At 36.7% G+C, this 18,344-nt stretch overlaps 1 protein-coding gene across 2 annotated transcripts; it reads right to left on the bottom strand.

Annotated features, from left to right (window-relative positions):
- Window positions 1–508: 508 nt before the first annotated feature.
- Window positions 509–15,266, bottom strand: LOC103945252 (probable manganese-transporting ATPase PDR2). Of its 2 annotated transcripts, none has more exons than XM_009355794.3 (22): window positions 15,065–15,266; window positions 14,628–14,891; window positions 14,038–14,130; window positions 13,686–13,885; window positions 12,682–12,754; window positions 12,393–12,565; window positions 12,139–12,310; window positions 10,360–10,464; window positions 10,122–10,232; window positions 9,939–10,025; window positions 9,671–9,853; window positions 8,769–8,819; window positions 8,556–8,681; window positions 7,556–7,635; window positions 6,590–6,698; window positions 5,557–5,685; window positions 4,695–4,760; window positions 4,424–4,495; window positions 3,375–3,526; window positions 3,032–3,143; window positions 2,822–2,938; window positions 509–1,929 (listed from the first exon to the last, which is right to left on the bottom strand). In XM_009355794.3, exons 2-22 carry the CDS (start codon window positions 14,874–14,876, stop codon window positions 820–822), a joined length of 3,570 nt encoding a protein of 1,189 aa, XP_009354069.2. In that variant the 5' UTR covers window positions 14,877–14,891; window positions 15,065–15,266; the 3' UTR covers window positions 509–819. The 2 variants fall into 2 exon arrangements, with proteins under 2 accessions (XP_009354069.2, XP_009354068.2); XM_009355793.3 differs by having other exon boundaries at window positions 13,686–13,888; window positions 15,065–15,265.
- Window positions 15,267–18,344: the final 3,078 nt, after the last annotated feature.

The raw sequence follows: 18,344 nt of genomic DNA on the forward strand, positions 1-18,344 counted from the left end.
CAACTCTCATTTAAATAAAAAGTAGATAACATTCAGTTTACATTTTATTTTTACATTAAATAGTAAGAAACCTATTGAATACTTTGATGAACACTCATTGTATGTTTGCTCCCCATATTTTTAATATGTTCTAATACTTTTTAATTTATAATCATTCTATTTTGCAATTTATGTATCACAATAGAAAACATTTATTTTTATGTTACATAATAAATTCAATTAAAACTTAAAAAGGGCCTAGACCCCCACTTGGCTCCATCTAGACACCTAGACGCTCGTACCACGCCCGACTAGCACCTTTTAGATCGTTGAATCTAACAAATGTGATCTAACAACTAAAACACACGTAGCACTAATGCAACCAAGCATTGAAGTCGGACTCCACTTTTTTAGCGTGAAAACCTAATGATATTCAAATGACAAACAATTAAAATCGACATTAAAACTAGCTTATCAAACCCCATAAGATCTATTTAAACCGCCAAGATTATCTTGATTAAGAACAGGCTAGAACTAATGATGAAAACATCATATCGAAATGGGGCTACAGAATTTATAGTTTTTGGCAAGTAATTCCAAATACAAGGGATATGAAGGGTCAAAACAATTTGTAAAAGCAACTATTAGGAATACAGTTTGTTTATAGGGCAGAGGTCCCAAAAATAATCCTCCTACAAATTCAACTCAATAAAAATCTCCTATCAAAGAGGGGATGGAACCTCCTGTGGCATAATAGAACTCCATTCTGCTGTATATAACTCTGCATTGCCCATTTGCCAAAAATGTCGAATCACAGTCCGGCGTTCAGCTTGTACTCGCTCAAAGTTGTTTCTTCTTCTCGAGACTGGAAGCAGCAATCCGTTGTCGCTTCTTCCAGGCTGGAATCTTGCCTGGGAATGCCCACCGTAAAAATTTCTCCCACGAGTAGCAGGTCACAAACATGAGAAGAGCCCACAACAGTAACTTGTTTCTCAATCCCACTGGCAACGGCACCAGTCTAAGCCAGTCATTCAAGTCCCTGAATAGATCAGATGTGATAACTGTGAAGAAACCAGCTGCAGCCACGATGGCATACAAGAATGGCTTGTTTTCTGTGACGCTCTGATTGAACGGATGCCCCATGTAGTTCACAGCAAAGGTGGCCACCTGTAGCATCATGCTTACCATGTACGAGACTGTATTTACAAGGTTGGGATGAAAATCAGAGTCTGGTTCAATGCACTCGTCCGGCATGTATCTCTCAGCCTCGTTCACAGAAGATATCAAGAAAAATAAGTGGATTGCAAACTGTCCCAACAGAGAAAGAAAGACATAGGAGCAGAAGACATTCGGATGAGGCCGTTCAGCTGAAAGGGTTGGAAGAGGGCGCGCATGTGAGATGAATAGGAAAAAGGCAGCTGTAAACACACCGCTAATAGTAGCCTGCACATCACCCAGCTTGACACCATCCAAGTACATAACACTCAGCACATAAGCTGTCGCGAGGCAGTTGAGGCCTAGTATTTTAAACATCTGGAGGGTAGTCACCAGAGTACTGCGACCTTGACGAATTATGTCAGTGGTCGGAGCAACTGATGCATGCTTCGCTGTGAATGGTGATGCCATGGAAGCATCCCCAAGCTTTACAATTGGAGCTGAGCGACCATCCCCCTCCTCATTCATCTCATCCATTAGTCTCTTTTGCAATGAAGCTAGCTTCTGCCGTTTCAACTCGGCAGCCGACAGATTCCTGTTACCAGCTGAGTTGCTATTGGGATCCAATTTTGCGGTGGCTTTTCCCTTTGAAGAGACTTCTCTATTTACACTAGTAGATTTACCTGCAACATCCAATGCAGACTTGGACTTCTTTGGATCTTTAGACGTTTCACTGGGCGGCTTTCCACTCTGAGTTGGCGGCACCGCATTCAATAGAGCAACTCCCACATGGGCCTGAGAGGAGAGAAACATACCACACTTTATTAGTTCACAGCTTAATCATGAAAAAGCCATACACATGATTCGAGCTATCATTTGACTTTCTTATATTAAATCCATAAAAAAAATAATAAGAAAACACAAGAGTACTAATAAATATCTGAAAAGCTATTAAGGGAAAAAGTGAGACAATTAATCTGTGATTCTGTAGAAGCCCGTATGTGTGACTGTCGATGTGTGTGTCCCATATATGTGTGTGTGTGTGTGTGTGTGTGTGTGTGTGTGTCAACGTGTGTAAGCGAGTACGCTATGGGGAGTAAAACATATTGCTACCCCTCGAACTTTATTTATTCTTTTGTAGCATGAAACCATGATAACTAACTTCAAAGTTAGAATGGCAGCCCCACAGTTCTGGAATGAATACAAAGGACACACCCTGAAGACATGTCTGGTGCCCAGAATTTAACTGGATTGTAACGGATTAGATTGGATTGCACTAGATTGGATAGGACAACTTTAATTTTTATTTTAAGGATATGATAATTTTTTATAACATGCGTTATTTTAGTAATTGTTCTTCCTAGGAATTAGGATAGTTTTAGTAGCACTTAAGTTCATGGACCCAGGTCCCTGGTCTTGGGTTCATGGTCACGAGGTTGGAGTGGTAGGAATAATTATCATACAAGAACGAAACTGATGGGATTGGTTTTTATCCAATCCCTATTATTTTTTAGTACCAAACATAGGATTGAAATAAACTAATCCAATTCTACTATCGTTAATTGCCATTACGTCAATAACTGACTTTTAATACTTACACTAAGGATTTATTATTTCAAATAAGCCAATTGCCTTGCAAAGAAAAAAATAACTCAACTAATAGTTGAATATTCACAAAACAAATTACCTGCTTCAACGCTCCAACGTCATTGGTTCCATCCCCACACATCAACGTTATCCTCCCCACTGTTTTGAAGGTAGTCAAAATCAGCTCCTTCTGCTCAGGAGCAACTCTCGCATAAACCTAATAAGATGACTCCGGTCAAAAACGTTAAGATAAAGCCACTAATAAAAAACAAGTTTCACAATTAATACTTAATTGGTTATTAATAAGCACCTTGACGTATGGAATGACTCGTATAACAGCTGAGGTTTGTAGCAACATTTCAAAGCAGTCACCACCAATACAGAGATCATGAGTCTCAGACAAAGCTTCCACCTCGTTTTCACTGAAATCAATTTCATCAATTCCATTCAGAACAAAGGAGAAAGAAATAAGGAGGAGAATCAGCAAAAAGAGTGCAGAAGGGAAACAAATTCACAAGAACATAACTAAAAACCAAAAACGAGAGGAACTCCCAATTATTGAACCACTTTAGTAGGTTTTACAGCCAAGCAAAACATCAAGAGTACCGAACCAAATTGAAAACAGCCAATCCATTGAACAAGAAAAGCTTTACTTGTAAGGAATCATCTGAGTCTCATCAGGAGATATCCACTCATATCCTTCACCGTCCCTCTTTGGACCAAGAATTAATGCTGATTTTGAAATAATATGAACTTGGCTAGCAACATGGCAAGCTGTAAGAGCCTGATCACCAGTAATCATCACCTAACAAAAGAAAAACTTTGGATAAATATATATATACTAAAATTTTAAATCTTCCTACGCAGCAGCTTTGTTAAAAACAAAATGAATGAGAATGATTGTACCATACAAAGGAAGACAAGAAAAACAGGGGAAACAAAAAATAAACTACACTAAATCTGTAAACAATCAGGACAACTCAAAAGAAAGCAGTTGGTAGAATATCCTGACAAAGACATGCAAGAATGGTTCCGTGTAAAATGGTCATAATGGCCCTCATACAGCAAAAACATTGTTTGAGCTTATCAAATGAAAGAAGATATGCGAGAGTGTTCCAACAGTAATACATGATTTCAACTAATCAAATGAAAGTATTTAAAATTACACCAAACTCCAATCTAGATGTCCATAGTGCTGATACAGAGATAAGAAAAAACAATCAACACCCCAAAAGCAAGCAGTTGGTCGAATATCCTTACGAAGATATGCAAGAGTGGTTTTCTGTAAAAGGGTCATAATGGCCCTTGTACGGTAAAACGTGGTTTGAATTTATCAAAAAAGGGAGCATTTAAGAATAGCTACGCGAAACTATAATTTAGAAGTCCATAGTGCTGATAATTCTACAGCTATCACCATGTAAAGGCTCTTACAATCTGCAATATTTCTTCATCATAATAGTTCCTGGAAATGCAACATGACCATGATAGTCTTACAAACTTGCTTCTAAATGTTTATGGCCAAAAATAACTATAAAAATGAAAATGATTTCTTCACCTCAATAAAAGGCTACCAAACGTAGTTTCTTTTTCTCTAGAATATACTTCTTAAGTGATGGTAGTTAAGGGTAAGATACAAGATACTATTCCTTTATACAAAATTACAGATAGACCACATACTATGTAAGTCAGGGAAACCACATACCAAATCATGCGACGATCGTTTAAGCTCAGATAAAATAGCAGCTGAATCTGATCTAATAGGACAGTTAAAAACCTGAAATTCAAACGACGAGAATTTAGTGACGTGAAGGAAGTAAACAAAGCCTACTCCAGACACTACTCTAATCTTCAAATCAAGATAAATGGGACAAAAATAAATATATAAAAATAAATAAAAATAAAATATAAAAAAAACAGAAACAGTACGAAAACTATTACTCTGTATGAGGAAATAATAGAAATGATTAATTTACCGCAAAACCAGCAAAGGTAAGGCCACTCTCCACCACATCCCTATCCAAGCTTCTGGCTTCGCTAACCTTCAAGCAATAAGAAGATAATTAAACACTTCAAATACATATACAATATAAAAAACAAAGCCTTTAAAACTTCCTCAGAGAGAGATAAGGGGCAAACTATGTGAAACTCTTCAAGTACAAGAAGTGTCATTGAATTTAAATCCAGTTACTCAGATATTATACATATGTACTTAACAATAATGTAAAGTAGAAAAGTAAAGACATAGCCTTTGGTTAATTCGTGTTTCTACTTGAGATCATTATGCATGTCAAATTACAAAATCGATTCTATATTCTATAATTTAAACCATTTTCTCCTTAAGGTTAAATTTCTAAAGTACAAAAAATGAAGAAAAATACTAATTGTAGTCTGTCCTTCACTTGATGATACGCCAAATGAAGTTTGCTTGAAATTTAACATGCACTATGAAGAAGATCAAAGCATTAAATCCAGAAGTTGGATTGGGCTAAGGAAGAAAAAGAGTGTCCTGAAAATTCATTAGTTATGATTAATAGCTTCAAGAAATAAGTTTATTATTAAAAAAACAAATTCTTATCTCATCTGTAATCCAACCAGTCTGATGCATAAACTCAAAAGTAAAACTTTTTTTTTTTTTTTTTTTTTTTTTACATTTTGAGTACTGTACTCAGTGCAATGGCTCTCAAAAGTCTTCCCTTTTCCAGTCCAATTTAAAATCATCTAGTACCGCATAACATGGTATGACCAGTGTGTACACAAGTTGCTTCCTTTGAACATGAACCACCAGGACCTATACTATTCAAAGCAATTGAGAAATAACAAATCCAGAGAACTTACTGTCATGTCAGGAAGAGATTTGTAGGCAAGGGCCAGAACGCGAGACCCTTGTCGAGTAAATTTCTTGTAAGTTTCGACATAAAATGATGGCACTTGAGTGAGTCTACCCTGAATGGTTTCAGGGGCACCCTGAAATGAAAAGAATTTATTGTTAACAGCTATTAATACTGGAGTGAACATCTTTCCTACTGCAAAGACATAGAAAAAGGAGTAATTAGATTGTAATATATTACATAAGACGTAGAACCGCTGAAATGAGAAAAAAATGGGAACTGTACAAAACAATGAAGCAGGAGTCTGAAGGAAACAGGACTGAAAAATATATATCAAATAGACAACCAAAAAAAGCAACACTAAGGACAGGCTAAAACCACCAAAGGAGCCTAAGAAACTACTTTCCAAGTTCACATTCGGTCACCATACTCATTAGAGACTGAGGCTCGCAGATCTTCCACCCACACCCCTCCATAATCTTCAAAAGTTTGATTGTTGCTCTGCATCAAAACAACTTATATTGCAGACAACAGCAACCCCAAAAGAACCTTGGGCTTCTTCCCACACTCAAAACCCATATTATTTCACTTGATAATCACAACATTTGGGATTACCCAAGCATTTGGGATTACCAGGTCGAAATTGCTTCCCAAGATAGTTTCAGCCACAAACTTAAAAGCTAGAAGACAGTGGAGAACAGAGTTACTATTTCCCCCTTTCCCTATACTTAACGCCAACACATTGTGTCCTCTTCTGTGTCAAATAACCAGTATTGAGCTCTATAAGTGCAGAAATCCAAGTCAACACCTGACTACGAGGATAGATGTAACAAAATATGACAAGAATAAAAATCATACAATTCCTTCATACAATTGATTGTGAAGTAACAAGATTGATGAATTAAGATAAATGATACCCTGTCCCAGAACACAAACAAGCAAATTGAGCAGCAATCAAGAACCCTATGATGGCGATCTTAATGCTTATGGTATATGGATAACATAGATTGCAACGTAGTACTGATGAATGACTGACGAACCTTCACAAAAGCAAAAAAATTCTCTTCAATGCGCACTACAACTGCCATTCTTTTCAAGTAGGAAGCAAAGTGATGTCTCTGAACAATCAGCACAGCATGACCACTTCCCCTGCGTTTTAGTGACGAGTACAATAAGAACAATGTAGAAAGAATTACCAATCATAAATATAGACAAAAGCACAGGATTTACTGCCTCATAAAAGAAGAATGAACATTGACCATAATCAAACTTTAGATTAACAAATTCATAAATATAGACAAAAGCACAGGATTTACTGCCTCATAAAAGAAGAATGAACATTGACCATAATCAAACTTTAGATTAACAAATTATTGATCACCTATTTATAAGACCACTAATATGTCGGCCCATTTATATTTGAAATAGCAAATATATATCATAGCAACATCAGACTGCATATTCACTAGACCAACCTTGTAAATCTAATTCATCCACAACATCTCATACTGTAACTGGCTTAAGGATAAACATAGCTTAACGTTCTTTTTGTCCAAAAAATTCGACTAAAACATCAGTGCAAAAGACGAAAACAAGCCTTCCATAAGAAACTAACTGGCTTAAGGATAACTGATTGGATTGGACATTCTAACAAAAATAAGATATTATACCAATGGAAAATTCATACCAAGATGGATCCCGGATTGTACTTTAATCTATGTCCTGCTGAAGGTTTCTTTGGTTAAACAATTTTCTGAAGGATTACCTCACTTTTCAATCTACTTAAAACGTTAACATTGCATTAAATTCAACTTTCCAAAATAATCTATCATCAACAGAGTCAGGATAACTGTTTAACAACTACCCTATGAGGAAAATATGAGCAAAAAAAAGGTTAAAAAGTAAATATGAAAATAAATGATTAAAGGATATTATGGATTAGTCCAGAAGTGCAAATATAACTGCTGACATATAGATATAGACAAAAACAAGAGATTGCAGCTTACTTTTTTGGCAAGGCCTTCTCATCAGATTTGAACGTCCAATCTATTCCTTTAAGGGCAGCCTTTTCAAGAGGATCACCAACCTACATGGAGTTGTGTAGTATCAGTTAATTTCCAAACAAAATTTAAAAAATAATACCACCTGTCACCAGACATTGATAGTACATATAACAGGATACTGAGCCGTTTCATTACTACGGATAAATTTATCTTCACCGAAGCATCTCTTGTTCCATCTTTCAGTCAATGCAGCCATTAATTTTCTATTCAGGATAAATTGATATTGAGTTCCAACTGACTTGAAAGTTATAAGTCCAGTTAAATAAATACGGCGTTTTCAAGAAATTTAAATTCATGCATGGGGTAGGAAAACCAACTTAAAGGGAGACTGGATGACCCGGTTGGCAAAACAAAGACAAAATTTCAAAAGGGCATATATTTTGAGATATAATATGTTTGAATAACTCCAGAAACACAAACCCAAAACAAAAAAGGGAAAGGCCTAGATCCCTTTTTATCATTCCTTTTTGTTCACATCAAAAACTAACTGATGCAGTAGAGAAAATCTAGGAAAGGCATTATAGCCAAAAAAAAATTATAAGAAACAGACTTCAATTAAAATATATAAAAATAAATTAGGAAAAAGGGTGCAGGAGATCCATAACAGACCAAGAACCCTGAAACAAGGAAGAAAAACACGACATACTTTTCTAACCGACCATTCATTATCAAACTACAAAAAGACTTGATGAAGCTCCTTTATTTTTGCAAGTTCTAAGCAGCAAACATTTCATTATGATTGCAAAGAAGCAGACATCTAATGGTTGTAGATAGGTAGAATTTTGTGTGATTTTACCTTTCTGATTCGCATACCTTTGACAATATAAGCAATCTAAAACTAAAGAGCTTGCATCGTCAACAATGATACTGCAACCAACATAACTAAATAAAATAGAATGCAGCCTAAAACAGACTGCCTGTTTAGAAGATAACACTAGCATACCAGCTTATTATCCACAAACACCAAGGCATGGCAAGACGCCAAAATCTCTGCTGTGCGCACAGGCACGTTACTCATGTCAGCTTCTAAATCTGTACTGCTAGTTGACCCAACAACTCCACAGAATTCCTGGAGAAGAGCAAGAGAAAAGCATTAAATTTTATATGAATCCGAGTCAATTTAATGAGCACCATATACTAGATTAATATGAAATACCATATCGTCTGATGTAAGTGTTCCAGTTTTGTCAAAACAGCAGATATCAACCTGCACGGAAAACAGTAAACAAATGTATCAAAATATACTTTGTACAGCACAATAAGACTCTGCAGTATGTCATATTGGGAAACAGCTTGGTCAGTACAAGGCTACAAGCAAACAGCGAAAATAAGGTATCGAAGAAGTATGGTCAATGCGTAACCGAACAGAAAAGTATGGGGATGACTACTAATTCTAAAGATACAATCACATTATGCAATTCTCTAGGACACATTTCCTGCTTGAAAAGAAGGAAGACAGACGTGAGAACGCTGCATGCCTAAGTAGCCAAATCTTGCATTTGGTTTGCACACTAGAGAAATGAAGTCATCATGAATAAAGCAACTCTATCCAGTTTTATGGTATTAGATGGGTAAAAACTCCTGCTTCATTGTCCCATTGCTTTTGTCCTTGGGGCAGACTGTTTAGGGAGAGAACATGTGAGCTGGGAAATTCCAGTTTCATGCAATGCCTTATTGTGTGAGTTACAAACTCATTGGAGGGATAAAGAGGGTCCCCCGCACTGAGTGGCAATTTTCAGGGTGGTGTAGTCGGAAATGAATGGGATGGGGAGGTTGATCACTTTGGATGTCAGTATTCTCTGCAGAGTCAATAGATAGTTTGGGCTGCTTTTAATGACTGGAGTGCTTCTGTGTTATAAACTATTACTTTATGAAGCATCATTGTAAAATAAGACCATCTTTATTAGTTGTAGATCAGATAGCTAGATAGCTCCGTGGATGGTATTTTTGAAAAAAGCGGCATTATCCAAAGAGCATCCTTTAAACAAGTGTAAGAAAGAAATATATAAAATATATAAAAAAAAAAAAAAAGACATAATTAAAGCTGTCACAACATACCTTTCCAGCAAAAGGAATTCGGAAAGGTTCGGTACAAAATATTCCGCGACGTGCAAGAGCAATTAGAGATGTATTAACAGCTATAGATAATTCCATTGGCAGCTCAGGAGGAATCACAGAAGTAATAATGAGTGAACAACTAAGGAAAAGCTTGTACTTGCTCCTAGTGGGATCCTCAAGCCCCTACATCAAAGACGTCTTGATTGTCAGAAAATAACACTACACAAGCATCAAGCATCGCATCTACCTATCAAGGAACCACTTTTACCTTCTTTAGTACATAACCAGCAGCTATCACTGCAAATATGACCAAGAACAAAATGAACAACCCACTTTCCCAGCTGTTAGCTGTAACCTACAGTAAAATGTATGTACACACATTATATAAAATAAAAGTGGAGTAAAAGTAAAACCATAATGTATATAGGTTGAGTAGTCATAGCAAAAATACCCTCTCTGTAGAAAACAAAATTGTACGCATAAGTTTCCCCTGACTTGTTTCAAACCCAGTCCTCAGAACAACAGCCACACAGCCACCATCGGGGGTTTTTAAAGGAAAGCCCTGACTCCATTGAGATAATGAAAACATAAATACACAACCCATGAGATTATCAAACATTAATGATATTTGCTAAAAACCATTAATGATAACGTTTGTTGACTTAAACATATATTTTAGGATAAGCTACCTTATCCGGAGTATGCTGCAATATCTTAGTCCCACCAAATAAGACATGGCTTTTATCTCGCTTAGCTGATAATTTCTCCTCAGTTCCTCGGGCCATGATCGATACCTGAAAAATAATCCTACTATTATTTTCCGCCAGCAAAGACACAACGTTTATCATCAAACAACAGTACACAATAAGCCATAAGTGCCAATCGCAAACTTGCTTTGAAGAATAGCCCCATTGTCCAAGTGCAAAAGGAAAATGGATATAAATTATCAGTATTTTGCGCTAACTTTTCTGGATAAAATACACCAAGAGGATAGCAGACATGTATTAGGTTTCCTTGGTTTGGATAGCACTCATCCCTCTCTATGAGCAATTATCCAAGAAAGACCCTGTACCTTACAAGGTACTGTGGGGAAAAATGACATAGATAAATAAATAAAAAAAGAGACAGCTCAACCAATTAAGGGAAGAGTATAATGAATCCTTTACATAATGTTTTCAGTTTTTTTGCTTTGTTTAGATAGTGGACTTTTTGTCCACGGCCAAACTAATTTTCTCATTTTTACATCAAAAAAATTTAAAAAAAAATCCATTAGTTAAAATAAGCAAATACAGAAATAGTACACAAGAAGTTCATAGCATAAAAACAAAAGTACAGCCAAATATACGTCAAAAAAAAAAAAAAGAACATGGCACTATGAAACAGCCTAAAATCAACCCACTTCTTCTCCCCCATCAAAAGACCCGAATCGTCCCATAAACTCTAGCCCCAAATAACTGCAGGAAGTTGAGGTTCCAAACTAAAACCAATTGGTAATTGGGTGAGTGACCCAACTCCTTATAAGCCCTTGCAAGGTTATTTCTTTACTTTCTGCTGTGAAACAATTCCTCACACCCTCATGTGTGGCAAAATTTAGCCTAACATATTGACAATTCAACTAAGTGACATGGAGCACGTGTGGCCATTAAGCTTCACACATGGGTGAACCTACTCTAACACCATAAAGAAAAGTTGAGGTTCCACCCCGAAACCAATTGCCAATGGGGAAATGCCCCAACTCCTTATAAACATTTACAAAGTTTCTTAACTTTCCTATGCGGGACGATTCAACACAACCTAACAATGACCACCATAAAAATCAGAAAGTATTCTGCTACCCATAAATCCTGCAACCAGATAAAAGACAGAAAGTCCTGATTACTATTATCTTTTTCTTCCAAAACTGTATCCTGTTCCATCCCACAGAATCTCCTAACTTTCCTACACCAAATTTCCTCCAATATAGGGTTTAAGATCACAGAGAATTTAAAACCCATATTTTCGACGGTGAATGAAGTTTCATCCAGTTCAGGATCAGTTTACTATTGAGTCACAGCTTCCTCGTATTGTCCCTCTTTTTTTTTCTTCCTTTACTCTCACCTACTTTTACTTCTATTTGCAGTCTTAGCTCTAAGTTCCTTGTCCAACTGAGTCCAAGAATGATTCATCAACCCACACCCTAATTATCCTCACAAACTCTGAATCAACCCTACATCTTCAAACTTAGATGAACATATTATGGTTTTGTAACTGCATCAAGCCTCAAGGAAAAAGGATAAAGTGAAGACAAACATAAGGGTAAAATTAATTTTAAATAAAACGAGAAAACTATTATTACTGGACTAAGCAATTTAGCCAAGCAATCACCGCAGAATATACACACATTGAGATGCATAAATCTATGTGAGTGAACGAACATGCATAAATTAAAAAACCAAAATGCTGCAATGCCATAGACAAGAGGTGACCACCTTCCATTGGGGAGTAGACTCGCCTGTGAGAATGGCTTCATTGACAATAGCGCTTCCAGCTAATAGAAGCATATCTGCTGGCACAGCCCTATCTTCTCCATTTGGACCAGAAGCTCGCCCAATAGAAACAACATCACCGGGCAAAAGATCAGTTCCAGCAAGCTTTATCCACCTAAAATTTACAGCAGTCAATGCATAAAGAATAAACAGCTTAAATATTATGACAAATAAATAATTGCGTGTAGATAACGTACTTCCCACAGCGATGTACCATGAGGGTCTGGTTATCCACTCTGACACGTCTTAGCTCACTAAGAGTCTTCAACTGACTTTTAGCCATTGTTGACTCGAACATAAACAGCATAAAAAGCGTGAACAAACTGTAATACCAATATTCATCCAAACACCAGAGACCCACACAGAAAACCTACATGCAGGGAGCACAAGTAAATGTAGGTAAGGAAAGGGAGCATGCATGGAAAGGAAATCTCACATTAGAGAGAGAGAGAGAGAGAGAGAGAGAGAGAGAGAGAGAGCTAAAACCTGGAAGACAAAGAAGGGCTGCATGCAATTTTCTTTCATCAATTTCTGGAATGTAGGTTGTGGATACTCAAATCTGCACAACAAAGAAACGTGTACAACAAGGACCAGTTAAGAAAATGATAACTTAACTGGATCGTGCTCAATGTACCACATGCTCCACTAAAATAAAAATTCAAAAAAATGAAAATTACAGAATCTTTCTTAAGCAATAGCAGCCATCCTATCTAAAAGCACTGCAAAGAATGCAAACACGTTAAGATACCCAGGAACGGAGCCTTTCCCACAGCATCACCACCTCCTCAACTGTAAAGCTTCAAAGACCCTTACCCTTAAGTCAAACTTTATTGTTCTAGACTCAGAATTCAAATACTGAACATTTCCAGTTTTTCCAAAATTGCTTAGACCACTCCATCTAACTTTTCAAGGGAAATAAATATCATCTCAATGGGCTAAGCTTTATCATCCACTCATCTCTTAATTTTTTTTCAAACATTTTAGAAGTATTTGAAGCAGCCACAGAAATTGAATTCTATTAAATTTATTAACTTAGTCTATTAAATTTATGTTTGCTTATGCACATTGACAGCTTAGTGTAAAAGAGACACCAATATTTCCCAGCACTGAAGCGGCAATTTTGTTAATGTTAAAGCTTGACTTGGATAAAAATTGGATAAGGGATGATCAAGACTAACATTACTGCATTCCAAATGATGAGCAAGAAAAATCAAAACAATTGATGATAATTCAACAAATACGGTTTTTTTTTTTTTTGAGAATAAACTATAACAATTTATTAAAAAAGAAAAGTGAAATACACAGAAGTGGATAAGAAATCCACGAAGAACAGAACAAGAAAATATCTCAAGAGGATCTGATTACAAATAGGAAAACCTCAACCAAAATCACTTTACAACTGCTAACATATCCCACAGTAAGTGAGAAAGAGAGTAATTCTTAAAATACGTTTTCAAGAAGGAAAAACGGAAATAAGAAAGGTAACTCACGCATTCCGTCCCCATTTTTCAGTAGCAGCAACAACCTTAGCCTCAGATCCATGGCCAGTACATTTTAAATAGTAACCAAATGATTCCTTGGTAGGGTAAGGAAGCTTGCAAAAGTTATCGTTCTCTTTGGAAAAGATATAACGTTGCTTTCTAAAGTCAAAGTAAATCTCTTCAATATCCACTGAAGATGAGGAATCTCCCTGCTGAAAAATTCACCAGACAAATCAAGGACTACTTCCCATATTGGGAAAGTATAGTAACCAGGAACTTTAGCACAAAACTATCCATTGAATCTTTATGATAAAATTCAAAGAAAGTGTAGTCGAAGTATTCAAACTGTAAATTGACTTACAAGCTTACGGAAATGGAGTGATACAATTTCTTTAGAACCAGAAAATTTTGCTGGCGTTATTTTGCATGCATCTGCCTGGTGAATATCATTTACCTGAAGACCAAAAGAATCACCAATTACAACAAATCATCAAAAAGAAATTTCATCAAGTTACGTTCCAATTCATGTCTTCCCATACTAGTTAGGATATACATATATATTAAAATTAAGGGTAATGCTATTGTGCTGGACTCTCAATTCTAATTATTGAGGCCAAGAAAAATGCTTTCTATCCAGACTCTCCTATTGCCGTCAAAATTGTTGATGAGTATAATCATGTGCCGATATACGGTCCTCATAACATGTTAAATCCTCACTCGGAATAGAGCATTGCTATATACTTATATAAGTACATATGTATTTATTATAAATGTATGACATCAAACACATGCTAAAAGGGGATTAGACTCCCATTATTAGGGGTTGTTTTCATGCGGAACCCCACATTTTTCTCCTATGCAATGGAACAACTTTATTGTTGTACCGTAAAGCACACACGCATATATAATTATACATACATAAATTGAGATCATATACAAACTTATACATACCTTGCTATAATGTACAAAGCATTTGAAATCGACGGACCAAACAGTGAAAAGCCAAACGAGAATGTGAAGAGCTACGACGGCACCGAAAACAATCCCGGAATCCGCAACGTCAATGGTGGGCACAATTGTGGTAAGCCAGAGAGCGTAAAGGATAGCGAAAGGCCACACATCAAATCGCCACAGCAAGCTCTTAGTCTTCAGCAAATCAACTTTATCCACCACCTTCCCTCCCACATGGAACCTCGACATCCCTCCCTATCACAACTACATTAACCAATCAAGTCAAATCAAACCCTCTTCACCAAAATTCAAAAATAATCAAATAAAATAAACAAGTTACAAAATTTAATCTCCGAAATAAGTTTCTTTTACTGGTTGTATCGAATTGGATGCCGGAAGATCAAATCCTTTGGGGACGAAATCGAAATTATGATTACCTGATGAATCTGAATTTCAATGGCGATTGCAAGCCACAAGCTGCTCTATGGAAACCCCAAATTTGATGGTATCGATGGAGAAGGAGGGTGATACGGATGAAAGCAGGTGAGGTGGTGTACGATTTGAAAGCGGACTCTGCTAACTGCTTTAGCCCTAATTCATTTCAGTTTCCGACTTAAACCCCCTTCCCTTGTTAATTTTGATCCAAAATAAAAAGAACCCCTTTAGTCATTTTAACAGCACCGCCGACCAATATTATGCTCCCTCATATCTACTTTTTTCTTTATTTTTTTTTCAGCTTTTTCTTTTTCTATTTTCCCATCAACCGGATCTCTTCCATCAAGATTATAGAATCAAGTGATTCAGACCTTTCAAATTTCATATAATGCTCAAGAATTATTACAGCTTTTAAGGGGTCAAAATAGATGGATCTTTGGATGAAATTTAAAAGATTCGGATCACTTGAAAGTCTCAATTCTGTTTATCGTATTCGTGCTAACTCGTTATCTCAACATGTTTATTTATGGGTAAAAAGTATAAACTTGAACCGAACTTGTTAAAATAACAGGTTACACAACCCAACTTGTATTAAGTTTTTTCTTTCCTTTTTTTTACAAATAGAATTCAAAACTTGATGTAAGTGGTGGAAAACTATTGCAGTTATGGTCTTTTTCTTTAACTCGTTTCATTTTGGGTTCAAACCATTTTTTCCCTTTAGTGTAGTTTCTTTAGAAGAAATTAATAAAAAGGCCCTCCTTGTTTGGGAAAAAAAAATTGGATAATATATTCATACAAAGTTCAACAATCGATATTCAAACTTAATTGAAATCAGTATCGCACTATTACTAATTAATATAATCTCCAAATGTCATGAAATCACTGATTTAGGGTTCCTCTATGGAAAAATGAAGTACATTTGTGTTTGGACCCAAAATAATATTGTTGGGCCAAGTGTAGGTTTGTGCTCGACCCAAAGCCGTGTCAGAAATATATGGGCTGCCTGATGATTCCGGGCCATTTAGCAGGGATGGTCGAGCCCTTTCGCAAGAAGGAGTAGTTCAGATAGGCAAAGAGGGTCGAGGAAGTCCTGGTGCAATTAGGATTCTCGACCACCAATGAATAAAGCCCTGAAAGAGGGTGAGTTCAAAGTCCTAATGGGAGTAGGGTTGTTCGAAGCAAAGTTGGAGCGAAACAAGAACTCCCAATCCAGATAGGAGTTTAATTCGACCTCAAGAAGGAGTTGATGCTATAAATACAAGAAATCATGCAACAATTGAAGACGGCCAATTCAACACACAATTGCCCTGCGCAAAACCTCTCAAACAGCTTGAGATTTTTATTTTCTTTTTCTCGCCGACGTACCTTCAGTTTGGATAAACAGCACTGTGAAGGCAACCGGCGAACACCTTCAGTTTGGATAAACAACACTGTTGTCGTAGAATCAGCCGACCGAGGAGCACCTTCAGTTTGGATAAACAACACTGTGTCGAGGCCGACTAGTTACCTATCCAAGTCGTGGCCGAGAAGGGTTTTCGAACCCTTGTTGGCAAATGTCACCTTATTAGCCTTTTCGGCGAAGTAAGGTGTTACGAGCTACAACATTCGACGTATTGGACGCCGAGTGGTTTTATGATTGGATACTCACAAGTGAGTTTCAGAGTTAGGCATGGCCGAACCACATTCACCATCAAGACATACATCACCTTTGAATATTTGTGTCTGTATAGTCTAGTGTCGATTTGACGTGCTTATACTTTTACGAACATAATCACGGTGACCGAATCGGGCACCGACGATTTGTGAACTTCGCAGAACTAGTAGTCTTGCTTCAGGCTCTAGAACCCGAAGACCGAAAGTGTTCCTTCCTCGGTCGCAGTCGCAAGGTAAAGAAGTCAGCAACGCGCTCAATGCCACATCAACAAATTTTACTCCTTGGCCGAGCTTGGCCGACGAGTTGGCACGCCCCGCATTCAACCGAATGACTTAGTTAGCTTATTAGTTGCTTGGCCTGCGCGTTGTGTAGGTTTTGCAATTTTTAGGGTCAACAATATGAAATAGAGAGATTAAAATACGCTTGTGTTTGTAGAAGAAAGTAATATACAAATCAAATTTTTATTGCTAGAGAAAAGTAGGAATTAATATATTCATAAGTTCCACTTAATCAATTGTAATATAGAGAAAATCATATGATGATGATTTTTCTTTTCAGTTAAAAATTTTTTATTAAAAATTTATACTCATACGTAATATATGAGAAGATAAATTTTTTTGGGGCTCCTCAGAAATACCGAGCCATGTTCCACTGTACCTTTTGTACATCCACAAATCATCCTCTATATTTACACTAAATAAAAATATTGCGAGTTTTGTCACTAGTACTAGAGTCTAGAGGTATTCCTTTGCACTTAAAAGTGAGAGGTCTTATATTCGATTCTCGCCAAGGGTGAATTTGAACCGCATTATTATAGCTAGCCCAGTGTGAGGGTTTGCTCTTTCCCCCCACCCCTTAGACCTACCCCAACTCTTGGAGTAAAACTTGAATTTTAAGTTCTAAACCTTTCTCAACTTGCTCCAACCATTGAGACAAATATGAGTTTTAACGCAAAACTCATTTATCGGCAAATTTAGTGGTGAGCACGGGTCGAGTCGAGCCCAAATTTAGAGGAACCAAACCTTACCTGTTGTAAATAGTAACGGGACGGGGCGAGCTGGGTAATGGATTTCAGAATGGGAAATCGGACCTAACCAGACTCGTTTCAAAAGGGTGGGGTCCACAGGTCCAATATCATTTTCTTTTTTGTCAACCACATAAGGAATGACCTTCATCACAAAAGAGAATAAGCAAGCAATATTCAATCACACAACAGCAAGCAACAAATCAAAGCAAACTTAGATGCAAAAACAACAAATCAAACCCCTTTGATCATGCATATAGACAAAACCAACCAAACAATGATCAAAACATCAAAATTGAAAAGAAACAACAATCAGCACAGAAACAACCAAAAAAAAAAAAAAAGAAAAAGAAAAAAAGAACATTACCCAGAACTCGCAAAAACTAATCTTCAATATCTGTATCCAAAACCTAGAACATAATCTACGAGAAACTCACGGTAATCCTAATTCAAAAACTCTAAATCCCTATATTACAAATTCACATAACACAAAAATAATCTTAATTAACAAATTACATAAATTTTAGCAGGATGATGGCAGTGTCCTCGATGGCAGTGATGGGTGGTGGTGGTCTTGACGGCAGTGATAGTGACTATGATGAAT

This window comes from the organism of the source record quoted next, unplaced genomic scaffold (assembly GCF_019419815.1).
Source record: "Pyrus x bretschneideri cultivar Hongxiangsu unplaced genomic scaffold, Pyrus_bretschneideri_v1 Contig2, whole genome shotgun sequence".
NCBI lineage: Eukaryota > Viridiplantae > Streptophyta > Magnoliopsida > Rosales > Rosaceae > Pyrus > Pyrus x bretschneideri.

Coding starts and splice junctions, on each gene's coding strand:
- LOC103945252 (XM_009355793.3), bottom strand. CDS start 14,876: ATGTCGAGGTTCCATGTGGGAGGGAAGGTGGTGGATAAAGTTGATTTG. Junction 10,465..12,138: donor AGTCTACTCCCCAATGGAAG/GTGGTCACCTCT, acceptor ATTATTTTTCAG/GTATCGATCATGGCCCGAGG. Junction 8,682..8,768: donor CACTTACATCAGACGATATG/GTATTTCATATT, acceptor GCTCTTCTCCAG/GAATTCTGTGGAGTTGTTGG.